This window comes from Ranitomeya imitator, chromosome 4, assembly GCF_032444005.1.
Source record: "Ranitomeya imitator isolate aRanImi1 chromosome 4, aRanImi1.pri, whole genome shotgun sequence".
Classification (NCBI taxonomy): Eukaryota; Metazoa; Chordata; class Amphibia; order Anura; family Dendrobatidae; genus Ranitomeya; species Ranitomeya imitator.
The window spans coordinates 671,005,915-671,018,235 of record NC_091285.1 but is presented as its reverse complement, the minus strand read 5'-3'; the positions used below and the strand labels follow the sequence as shown (position 1 = coordinate 671,018,235).

The window sequence follows — 12,321 nt, the reverse complement described above, 5'->3', positions numbered from 1 at the left end:
GCGGAGAAAACCACAGAATAAGAGGAGTGGAGCTCTGACTACTGTTTGTAGTCTGTAGCCATGGAAACACATTGGAGCTGTGTGCACTGAAAACAGTAAGAAGAGTGGGTTTGTGTTTAGTGAAACTCCTTCCAATGTTTCCTCTTCTAAACATTGGAGTGAAATAATCACATATGTGGACAGACCCCTAAAACGTGTAACTGGGGGTAAGTGTCGGAGACGTCTTCTGTCGTAGACTGAGCCTGTGACTCTGTAAATGCAGAGGAGAAGTTAATATGCCTTTTAATCTTCGGACATAATCACTATACAGTATGCAAAGGTTGAGAATCCTACTATAACTTTTTTGGACGTAAATAAATACCGACCGTCTCCATGGTAACAGACTACAAACAAACCATGTGTTGTCAGAGCCGCTGTCGCGTTTATCTCTGCTCTGTCGCCCTGCTAAGGCTACGTTCACATTTGCGTTGTTGTGTGTTGCGTCGGCGACGCAACGCACAACGCATGCAAAACGCATGCAAAAACGCATTGTTTTGTGACGCATGCGTCCATTTTTGGCCAATTGTGGACGCAAAAAAAATGCAACTTGCTGCGTCCTCTGCGCCCTGACGCTTGCGCCAAAAAAGACGCATGCGTCACAAAACGCAATACAACGCATGTCCATGCGCCCCCATGTTAAATATAGGGGAGCATGACGCATGCGTCGCCGTGGTTGCGCCCGACACACCGCAAATGTGAACGTAGCCTAAGCTACACATAGGAGGGAGATGGAATAAATCTGCCCCAGTATGAGTGGCTGTGGTGTGCGGATCGCCTGCAGTCTATTTATTCTGATTGCAGCAATCGGAGAATAAGTCGCGATGGAGGTGGTTACTATAATGAGTGACACAGGGAATGTGAGGTCGGAGCAGAAATAATATTCTCAGGTATGTGCCGGCCCAGATGACTAATCCCTGCTATCTCTGGGCTCACACCCTCCTGTGGGTATTGTGTGAGGTGTCATTCCTTTTTGTGCCTGTTTTTGTTGGGGCATATTTTAGGGTTTTGTTTGCAGGCGCACCCTCCGCCGGCTCTCTGCTCCCATTCTCCGCACCGCTGACATTCTTATACACAGCTGGGAATAGAGGCTGCCACCACATACCGAAACCGCACGTCACAGCAACAATGTATGGGGGCTGTGTTACTAATGTATGATTACTGTATGGGTGATGTATTAGTAATGTATGATTACTGTATGGGGCTGTATTGATACCCTATGTATGCAGCCAGTGATGTGATGTGTTGGTACGTGTGATGTCCATGAATTGGTGATGTATAGGTGCTCTATAGACGATTGTTACTGGGGTCATACCACAGTATAAAATCGGTGTCATTCTCATCCAGAAAAGTGGTTGGATTTTTTCTCACTTGTCAGCAATGTACGATCCGTTTCTTACAGGAGTTATTAATCACTCACAAGACCATTTCGGTTCCTGTTACAAAATTGTAATGTATCCGTAAACATCAGATGCGATATTGTATCTCCGCATTGTGACATCGGATTTCTCACACCCATTGATGTGAATGGCTGAGGCTTTCAGATTTTGTCAGTGAGTCTCCCATCTGCACTGCCCCGCTGAATGGGTTAATGCGCTATGGGATAACGGATCGGCCGGCACCCGTCAGTCAGGGAGCGCACGAGCCCTAACTCTGGACAGTAAAGATCCATGGCTCTCGCGATGTTGTTACATAAAAATGTTTTAGACTGAAAATGGGTAAGCAGTGAGAGGTGCGGGCGAGCGGTGAGAGGCACGGGCGAGTGGTGAAAGCGGTGAGAGGCACAGGCGAGCGGTCCGAGGCGTGGGCAAGTGGTGAGGGGTGCAGGCGAGCAGTGAGAGTGGTGAGAGGCGCGGGCGAGTGGTGAGAGGCGCGGGCGAGTGGTGAGGGGTGCAGGCGAGAGGTGTGGGCGAGGGGTGAGGGGCGCGGGCAAGCGGTGCGGGCGGTGAGAGGCGTGAGCAAGCAGTGAGAGGCATGGGCGAGTGGTGAGAGGCGCGGGCGAGTGGTGAAAGCGGTGAGAGGCACAGGCGAGCCGTCCAGGGCATGGGCGAGTGGTGAGGGGTGCAGGCGAGTGGTGAGAGGCGTGAGCAAGCAGTTAGAGTGGTGAGAGGCACGGGCGAGTGGTGAGAGGCGCGGGCGAGTGGTGAGGGTTGCAGGCAAGAGGCGCGGGCGAGGGGTGAGAGGCGCGGGCAAGCGGTGAGGTGCGGGTGAGCGGTGAGAGGCGTGAGCAAGCAGTGAGAGTGGTGAGAGGCGCGGGCAAGTGGTGAGAGGCGCAGGTAAGCGGTGAGGCGTGGGCGAGGGGTGAGAGGCGCGGGCAAGCGGTGAGAGGCGCGGGCAAGCGGTGAGAGGCGTGAGCAAGCAGTGAGAGTGGTGAGAGGCACGGGCGAGTGGTGAGGCACGGGCGAGCGTTAAGGGGTGCAGGTAAGCAGTGAGAGGTGTGGGCGAGGGGTGAGAGGTATGGGCGAGGGGTGAGAGGCGCAAGCAAGCGGTGAGGTGCGGGCGAGCGGTGAGAGGCGTCAGCAAGCAGTGATAGGGGTGAGAGGCACGGGCGAGTGGTGAGAGGCGGGGGCGAGCGGTGAGGGGCGCAGGTAAGACGTGAGAGGTGTGGGCGAGGGGTGAGAGGCGCAGGCAAGCGGTGAGGTGTGGGCGAGCGGTGAGAGGCGTGAGCAAGCAGTGAGAGGGGTGAGAGGCACGAGCGAGCGGTGAGGGGGCAGGTGAGAGGCACGGGCAAGTCATGATCGGCGCGGGCGAGCGTTGAGGGGCGCAGGTAAGCAGTGAGAGGCGTGGGCGAGGGGTGAGAGGCGCAGGCAAGCGGTGAGGTGCGGGTGAGCGGTGAGAGGCGTGAGCAAGCAGTGAGAGGCACGGGCGAGTGGTGAGAGGCGTGGGTGAGTGGTGCGGGGTGCAGGTGAGCGGTGAGAGGCGTGGGTGAGGGGTGAGAGCCGCAGGTGAGCGGCGAGAGGTGTGAGCAAGCAGTGAGAGGCATGGGTGAGAGGTGAGAGCGGTGAGTGAAAGGTGCGGGTGAGGAGTGAAAAGTGTAGGTGAGTGGTGATAAGTGCAAGTGAGCAGTGAGAGGTCCGGGCGAACAGTGAGAGGCGAGTGGTGAGAGGTGTGGCCGAGGAGTGAGAAGTGCGGGCGAGTGGTGCGGGCGAACGGGTTATTCGCCAGCCTCTCCTCTCTGCCAAGCCCTTCACTGGTTTCCTATTGTCCAGACACTCCAGTTCAAAACCCTTACTATGACATACAAAGCCATCCACAGCCTTTGTCCTCCATACATCTGTGACCTCGTCTCCCGGTACTTTCCTGCACGCAACCTCCGATCCTCACAAGATCTCCTTCTCTACTCCCCTCTTATCTCCTCTTCCCACAATCCCATCCAAGATTTCTCTCTCACATCATCCCCTAATCTGGAACCCTCTACCACAACACATCAGACTCTCACCTACCATCGAAACCTTCAAAAAGAACCTGAAGACCCACCTCTTCCGACAAGCCTACAGCCTGCAGTAACCACCGATCGACCAAACCACTGCACGACCAGTTCTATCCTCACCTACTGTATTCTCACCCATCCCTTGTAGATTGTGAGCCCTCGCGGGCAGGGTCCTCTCTCCTCCTGTACCATTTTGACTTATATTGTTCTGTACTTGTTTTTATTATGTATACCCCTCCTCACATGTAAAGCACCATGGAATAAATGGCGCTATAAAAATGTATAATAATAATAATAAGTGCGGACGAGCAGTGATAAGTACAGGCGAGCAGTGAGTGGCACGAGCGAGCGATGAGAGGCGTGGCGAGCAGTGAGAGGTGCGGGCAAGCAGTGAGAGGTGCAGGCAAATGAGGAGTGAGAGGTGCGGGCGAGGAATGAGAAGTGCGGGCGAGTGGTGCGGGCAAACAGTGATAAGTGTGGGCGAGGAATGAGAAGTGTGGGCGAGTGGTGCGGGCAAGCAGTGATAAGTGCGGGCGAGCGGTGAAAGGTGCGGGCGAGCGGTGAGAGGTGCGGGCGAGCGGTGAGAAGTGTGGGTGAGAGGTGAGGGCAAACAAGGGGTGATAGTTGCAGGGACCAGTGAGAGGTGAGGGAAAACGAGGGGTGAGAGGTGCGGGCGAGGAATGAGAAGTGCAGGCGAGTGGTGCGGGCAAACAGTGATAAGGGCGAGCGGTGAGAGGTGCGGGCGAGCAGTGAGAGATGCGGGCGAACGGTGAGAGGCACGGGCGAGCGGTGTGGGTGAACAGTGATAAGTGCGGGCGAGCAGTGAGGGTGAGAGGCGTGGGCAAGTAGTGAGAGGCGCGGGCGAGCGGTGTTGGCGAGGAGTGAGAGGTGCGGGCGAGTGGTGCGGGTGAACAGTGATAAGTGCGGGCGAGCAGTGAGGGTGAGAGGTGCGGGCGAGCTGTTAAAGGCGTGGGCAAGCAATGAGAGGCGCGGGTGAGAGGTGCGGGCGAACGGTGAGAGGCGCGGACGAGCGCTGTGGGCGAGGAGTGAGAGGTGTGGGCGAGTGGTGTGGGTGAACAGTGATAAGTGCGGGCGAGCAGTGAGGGTGACAGGTGCGGGCGAGCGGTGAGAGGTGCGGGCGAGCTGTTAGAGGCGTTTGTGAGTAGTGAGAGGCACGGGTGAGAGGTGCGAGCGAACAGTGAGAGGCGCGGGCGAGCGGTGTGGGCGAGGAGTGAGAGGTGCGGGCGAGTGGTGCGGGTGAACAGTGATAAGTGCGGGCGAGCAGTGAGGGTGAGAGGTGCGGGCGAGCTGTTAAAGGTGTGGGCGAGCAGTGAGAGATGCGGGCGAACGGTGAGAGGCGCGGGCGAGCGGTGTGGGCGAGGAGTGAGAGGTGTGGGCGAACAGTGATAAGTGCGGGCGAACAGTGAGAGGTGTGGGTGAGAGGTGCGTGTGAGAGGTGCGGGTGAACAGTGATAAGTGCGGGCGAGCAGTGAGAGGTGCGGGCGAGCGGTGAGAGGTGCGGGCGAGGAGTGAGAGGTGCAGGCGAGGAGTGAGAGGTGCGGGCGAGGAGAGGTGCGGGCGATGAGTGAGAGGTGCGGGCTAGTGGTGCGGGCGAGGAGTGAGAGGGGCGGGCGAGTGGTGCGGGCGAGCGGTGAGAGGTGCGGGCTAACAGTGATAAGTGCGGGCGAGCGGTGAGAGGTGCGGGCGAGGAGTTAGAGGTGTGGGCGAGTGGTGCGGGCGAGCGGTGAGAGGTGCGGGCGAGCGGTGAGAGGTGCGGGCGAGCGGTGTTGGCGAGGAGTGAGAGGTGCGGGCGAGCGGTGAGAGGTGCGGGCGAGCGGTGTTGGCGAGGAGTGAGAGGTGCGGGTGAACAGTGATAAGTGCGGGCGAGCAGTGAGGGTGACAGGTGCGGGTGAGCTGTTAGAGGCGTTTGCGAGTAGTGAGAGGCGCGGGTGAGAGGTGCGGACGAACGGTGAGAGGTGCGGACGAGCGCTGTGGGCGAGCAGTGAGAGGTGCGGGTGAGAGGTGCGGGTGAGAAGTGATAAGTGCGGGCGAGCAGTGAGAGGTGCGGGTGAGAGGTGCGGGTGAGAAGTGATAAGTGCGGGCGAGCAGTGAGAGGTGCGGGTGAGAGGTGCGGGTGAACAGTGATAAGTGCGGGCGAGCGGTGAGAGGTGCGGGCAAGCAGTGAGAGGTGCAGGCAAATGAGGAGTGAGAGGTGCGGGCGAGGAATGAGAAGTGCGGGCGAGTGGTGCGGGCAAACAGTGATAAGTGCGGGCGAGGAATGAGAAGTGTGAGCGAGTGGTGCGGGCAAACAGTGATAAGTGCGGGCGAGGAATGAGAAGTGTGAGCGAGTGGTGCGGGCAAACAGTGATAAGTGCGGGCGAGCAGTGAGAGGTGCGGGCGAGCAGTGAGAAGTGCGGGTGAGATGTGCAGGCGCAGTCAGGAGTTCACTCTGGGCACAATCTTTTCTAGGCTCTGGCTGTTGCCTAGTAACATGCAAAACAGGAAGTGGGTGACTACTCCAACTTGCTGGTGGTGAAGTAAAACATGTCATGAATGATATCCGTAGTAGCGTCTATCTGCTTCTAGTCCGCCATAGCCACACACTGACACTTTGTCACCTACACAGCTACAATAAAATTGCGGTTAACAAGTAGTAGCCGCCTCTGTAAATATACAGGCGTTCAGTACACTGCGCTCGTTACCATAGCAACACGCCTCTCACACCACATGACTTGCCAGCAACTGACATGGCGGCGACCAATCAGGCTTCAAAGAGCCCTGCCTGACGTCACTTCCCCCCTTTGCATCTCTTTCCTGAAATTTGTGTCTCTGTCACTGGAGCCATTTTTCCGGGGCCGGTATTTGTTTCTGCTAACCAGGAGGTCTTCAAAAACATGGCGACCCAGGTCTAGTCAACCCTGCACAAATGGAGACATTTTTTTGTTTCTTATTTGTCGGTGACATTTGGCTTTTTGTAACTTTGGGAGGCAGCTGGTGACACCAGGACGGCATGGAGCTGCTTATCAGAGGGACGGTACGTGTCTGTCATGGAGGGAGACCTGGATGCCATCTGTTAATAAGATATAGACGCCCGGGCATGGTGCTGCATCTGGTATAAATAACATCCCAGGCAGGTGATCTCTTGTATTAGAGACAACAGCTAAAATGATTACAGCAGTGGTGGGACTACTAGTCCCAGCAACCACTGCTAGTGTTATTTGTTGGGACTTCTAGTCTCGTGCTGCATTGAGGACTGTTTGCTGATATATTCTGTTGTGATGGATATCTGCTGACTCGTCTGTTATGTATTTTCTTTATAGAGGCCGGTACTAAAAGGGCTATGTGCTCTCCAGCACGTGAGGAACCTGCATCGAGCTCCACTGCGGCTCTCACCACTCATCCCTATAGTGGTGGAGCAAACGGTCAGTAAGAAATACATGGGTCCTGTCTGATACGAATACTGTACTGAGCGACTACTGTATTATACCCCAGAGCTGCACTCGCTATTCTGCTGGTGCAGTCACTGTGTACATACATTACATTACTGATCCCGAGATACATCCTGTATTATACTCCAGAGCTGCACTCACTATTCTGCTGGTGCAGTCACTGTGTACATACAGTACATTTCTGATCCTGAGTTACATCCTGTATTTTACTCCAGAGCTGCACTCACTATTCTGCTGGTGCAGTCACTGTGTACATACATTACATTACTGATCCTAAGTTACATCCTGTATTATACTCCAGAGCTGCACTCACTATTCTGCTGGTGCAGTCACTGTGTACATACAGTACATTTCTGATCCTGAGTTACATCCTGTATTTTACTCCAGAGCTGCACTCACTATTCTGCTGGTGCAGTCACTGTGCACATACATTACATTACTGATCCTGAGTTACATCCTGTATTATACCCCAGAGCTGCACTCACTATTCTGCTAGTGCAGTCACTGTGTACATACATTACATTACTGATCCTAAGTTACATCCTGTATTATACTCCAGAGCTGCACTCACTATTCTGCTGGTGCAGTCACTGTGTACATACATTACATTACATTACTGATCCTGAGTTACATCCTGTATTATACTCCAGAGCTGCACTCACTATTCTGCTAGTGCAGTCACTGTGTACATACATTACATTACTGATCCTGAGTTACATCCTGTATTATACTCCAGAGCTGTACTCACTATTCTGCTGGTGCAGTCACTGCGTACATACATTACATTACTGATCCTGAGTTACATCCTGTATTATACCCCAGAGCTGCACTCACTATTCTGCTAGTGCAGTCACTGTGTACATACATTACATTACTGATCCTGAGTTACATCCTGTATTATACTCCAGAGCTGCACTCACTATTCTGCTGGTGCAGTCACTGTGTACATACATTACATTACTGATCCTGAGTTACATCCTGTATTATACCCCAGAGCTGCACTCACTATTCTGCTGGTGCAGTCACTGTGTACATACATTACATTACTGATCCTGAGTTACATCCTGTATTATACTCCAGAGCTGCACTCACTATTCTCCTGGTGCAGTCACTGTGTACATACATTACATTACTGATTCTGAGTTACATCCTGTATTATACCCCAGAGCTGCACTCACTATTCTCCTGGTGCAGTCACTGTGTACATACATTACATTACTGATTCTGAGTTACATCCTGTATTATACGCCAGAGCTGCACTCACTATTCTGCTGGTGTAGTCACTGTGTACATACATTACATTACTGATCCTGAGTTACATCCTGTATTATACCCCAGAGCTGCACTCACTATTCTGCTGGTGCAGTCACTGTGTACATACATTACATTACATTACTGATCCTGAGTTACATCCTGTATTATACTCCAGAGCTGCACTCACTATTCTGCTGGTGCAGTCACTGTGTACATACATTACATTACTGATCCTGAGTTACATCCTGTATTATACCCCAGAGCTGCACTCACTATTCTGCTGGTGCAGTCACTGTGTACATACATTACATTACTGATCCTGAGTTACATCCTGTATTATACTCCAGAGCTGCACTCAGTATTCTGCTGGTGCAGTCACTGTGTACATACAGTACATTTCTGATCCTGAGTTACATCCTGTATTTTACTCCAGAGCTGCACTCACTATTCTGCTGGTGCAGTCACTGTGTACATACATTACATTACTGATCCTGAGTTACATCCTGTATTATACCCCAGAGCTGCACTCACTATTCTGCTAGTGCAGTCACTGTGTACATACATTACATTACTGATCCTGAGTTACATCCTGTATTATACTCCAGAGCTGCACTCACTATTCTGCTGGTGCAGTCACTGTGTACATACATTACATTACATTACTGATCCTGAGTTACATCCTGTATTATACTCCAGAGCTGCACTCACTATTCTGCTAGTGCAGTCACTGTGTACATACATTACATTACTGATCCTGAGTTACATCCTGTATTATACTCCAGAGCTGCACTCACTATTCTGCTGGTGCAGTCACTGTGTACATACATTACATTACATTACTGATCCTGAGTTACATCCTGTATTATACCCCAGAGCTGCACTTACTATTCTGCTAGTGCAGTCACAGTGTACATACATTACATTACTGATCCTGAGTTACATCCTGTATTATACTCCAGAGCTGCACTCACTATTCTGCTGGTGCAGTCACTGTGTACATACATTACATTACATTACTGATCCTGAGTTACATCCTGTATTATACCCCAGAGCTGCACTCACTATTCTGCTGGTACAGTCACTATGTACATACATTACATTACTGATCCTGAGTTCCATCCTGTATTATACTCCAGAGCTGCACTCACTATTCTGCATGTTTTTCATTGTTTCTCTATTATTCAGGGCCGCGGGGAGCGAGCGTATGACATTTACTCCAGGTTACTGCGGGAGCGGATTATCTGCGTCATGGGGCCGGTGAGATTCCTGATCATTAACCCCTTCTCTTCCCCAGCGCCCCTCCCCCAACACTTGCATCTCTTTCTTCATTCATTCAGATTGACGACTCTCTCTCCAGCCTGGTGATCGCTCAGCTCCTGTTCCTGCAGTCAGAGAGTAACAAGAAGCCTATTCACATGTACATCAACAGCCCAGGTGACCGGAGGAGCCTTGATGCTTGGGGTCACCTCCATGTTTCCATCACGGCACCGTGTGCTCCGCTCCTCGCCTCCCATCACCTTTATAGAAAGTGTGCAGCTCTCTAATATACTTTGTGTTTCACTATTTCCAAGATCTCTTATTGCTGTTAGCGATTTGGAACATTGTTATTAATACACAGAAGTAATAATAGTTCCCATAGCTGAGGGTTTATTGGAATGGTATCTAGACTGCACTGACACATTGCAACAGAACATGGGAGAGAACTGTGCAGCTGATATTTAGTCACAGGTCAGGATCGGTTTGCATTCACTGACAGCAAGCATATATTTTTGCACATTGTGATAAGTTGAAGCTCTGGGTATTTTTGCCCCTAGTTATGAGTGATGTTGCCTGGTGTAAGCAGATTGCAGCCCCCCAATCTCCAGTTTTGGGGGTCTGTTTTTCAGTATATAGCGGTCATACTTTGCTTATATCTATTTGCAGGGGGCTCGGTGACGGCCGGTCTGGCAATATACGACACCATGCAGTATATACTGAACCCCATCTGTACGTGGTGTGTGGGGCAAGCAGCCAGTATGGGGTCCCTCCTGCTGGCAGCCGGATCCCATGGAATGAGACACTCTTTGCCGAACTCCCGAATTATGATCCACCAGCCCTCAGGAGGAGCCCGGGTAAGTCACATGCCCTATAAGCACAGACATGGAGGTGCACTCTTAGACATAGAGATGGAGTGCAGAGGTAACTGTTACCTCTGTAAGCTGGCAGTCCTATAGTCTTCCCCTGGGACTGTGACAGATCTGGGGGCCCGGGAGCGAATGTCGTACTGATACCTGTATATCATCCTCAGGGTCAGGCCACAGACATCGCTATACAGGCGGAGGAAATCCTGAAGCTCAAGAAACAGATCAACGACATCTACGCAAAGCACACGCGTCAGCCGCTGTCTCTGATCGGTGAGTGCACGCTCCGCCCCACGCCTACTCACATTGTTCAGCGTTTCCACTGCAATAATCACTTTCTTTCTTTTTTTTTCTTCCGTCACAGAGATTAAAAAAAATAAATAAAAAGACTAGAAAATGCTAAAAAAAAAAAAATACAAGAGTCTTCCTGCTTGAAAAACAGTAATTTAAAACATTGTAAAAAGACAGTGTGAACAGACCCTTAGGCCCGAGAAGTCAAATTTTAAGGTCTTCCATGGTTGGCTGTGAAGGCAAGGGGTTAATACGGTCTCTGGGGGCTTCATTTTGACGCAGTGGCACCTCCTGGCAATGCTTTGTACATTCCTTTTTGTTATTTTTCTGTATTTCTGCAGTTTGCATCCATTATTGACCGTTCGATTTGCTGGTCGGAGATGACGTTTTTTTTTCTGCCCGCCCCCCCCCCCCATATAACACCTTTTTTCCTGCCTCCAGAGTCCGTCATGGAGAGAGATCGCTACATGAGTCCCACAGAAGCTCAGGAGTTTGGTATCCTGGACAAAGTGTTGGTGCACCCCCCTCAAAATGGAGAAGATGAACCAGAACTTGTCCGAAAAACGGAGGAGCTGCCGCCACCATCTGAGCCTTAGAGGAGAGGCAGGACTGTGCAGCGACCGGTCACACCGAGCCGTAGCCTGGCAGCGTCCTCACCCACAGGAGACCCCGATCATTGGATGGGGCCGGACTGTTGGACATTAGTGTATAATTCACATTATACTGCCCCCTGCTGGCAGAAAAAAGGCGGATTTCTCACAACCAGTATGAACTGGGCAGAGGGATCTTTCTCAGGTCCCCATAGCTTCTGGCTTGTAGGGCAGGTAAAGGAAAAAAAATTGAAAATAAAATTATCTTCAGATATTGTGGTGTCGTTTCTTTTTCCGGCCACCGCTGCTAGACAGCATAAAGTGTGCAGCGCTTACAAGCTCTTCCCTATTGGGCTTGTAAGCACTATTTTACAGCTGGACAGGATCGTTGGGGAGCGCCGTTACCTCCATATCCCGATCAGCTTCACTAGTAAACGAAATATCAGCGGTGGTCGGTCTCATAGGCAACGAGTGGTAAAGAGAAGTGTTACTCTCACTAGCCATAAATTAATTTTACTAGCACTATCGACATATGGGACGATGGGAAAAGCCCTTTACGTGGATTTCATCAGAGGGCCGGTACTCCTGACGGGAGCCGCGTAGAGCAGCGCCATCGTCTGGTCAAGTTTCTGGAAGTTTTTCGTGCTGGTGCATCTTCTTGGTTTGTACTTTTTGGCTAACTTTTCTCTTAGAATTACAGGAGACTTGTTTTGACCGTACAAAACAAAAATGTACAAAGTTTTACCCCAAATTGGTTTGTACAGGTTAAATCTTTTACTTCACCTTTTCTGTGTTGGAAATAAGTTCCCCCCCCACAAATTTTTTTTTTTTATTTCATTCTGTTATGACCACAGTTAATTACTAAAATTTATTTAACCCCTTAGTGACGGGGCCAAATTATTTAAATCTGACCAGTGTCATTTTATGTGGTAATAACTCTGGAACGCTTCAACAGATCCCATTGATTTGGAGACTGCTTTTTCGAGACACATTGTACTTTATGATAATGGTAAATTTAGGCCGATATGTTTTGCTTATTTATAAAAAAAAAAATATAAAAAAAATTGACAAATGTAGAAAAAAATGCAATTTCCAAACTTTGAATGATTATCTCTTTAATCAAGATAGTCATACCACAGCAAAACATTAAT

The 12,321-nt window shown here is 51.0% G+C and overlaps 1 protein-coding gene across 2 annotated transcripts; it reads left to right on the top strand.

The window, feature by feature from the left end:
* The first annotated feature begins 6,353 nt into the window (after window positions 1-6,353).
* Window positions 6,354-11,444, top strand: CLPP (caseinolytic mitochondrial matrix peptidase proteolytic subunit). 2 transcript variants are annotated; one of them, XM_069767275.1, is made up of 7 exons: window positions 6,354-6,500; window positions 6,787-6,888; window positions 9,355-9,426; window positions 9,507-9,697; window positions 10,093-10,280; window positions 10,457-10,562; window positions 11,022-11,444. In XM_069767275.1, the coding sequence occupies exons 1-7, from the start codon at window positions 6,477-6,479 to the stop codon at window positions 11,122-11,124; spliced, it is 786 nt and encodes a 261-aa protein (XP_069623376.1). In that variant the 5' UTR covers window positions 6,354-6,476; the 3' UTR covers window positions 11,125-11,444. The 2 variants fall into 2 exon arrangements, with proteins under 2 accessions (XP_069623376.1, XP_069623377.1); XM_069767276.1 differs by having other exon boundaries at window positions 6,355-6,500; window positions 9,507-9,603.
* The last annotated feature ends 877 nt before the right edge of the window (window positions 11,445-12,321 follow it).

Bases quoted from the DNA above. Each gene is read 5' to 3' on its own strand.
- CLPP (XM_069767275.1), top strand. From the start codon at position 6,477: ATGGAGCTGCTTATCAGAGGGACG. The intron at 6,501-6,786 runs GTACGTGTCTGT...TTTTCTTTATAG, and splicing joins AGCTGCTTATCAGAGGGACG to AGGCCGGTACTAAAAGGGCT. The intron at 9,698-10,092 runs GTGTGCAGCTCT...ATCTATTTGCAG, and splicing joins TCCCATCACCTTTATAGAAA to GGGGCTCGGTGACGGCCGGT.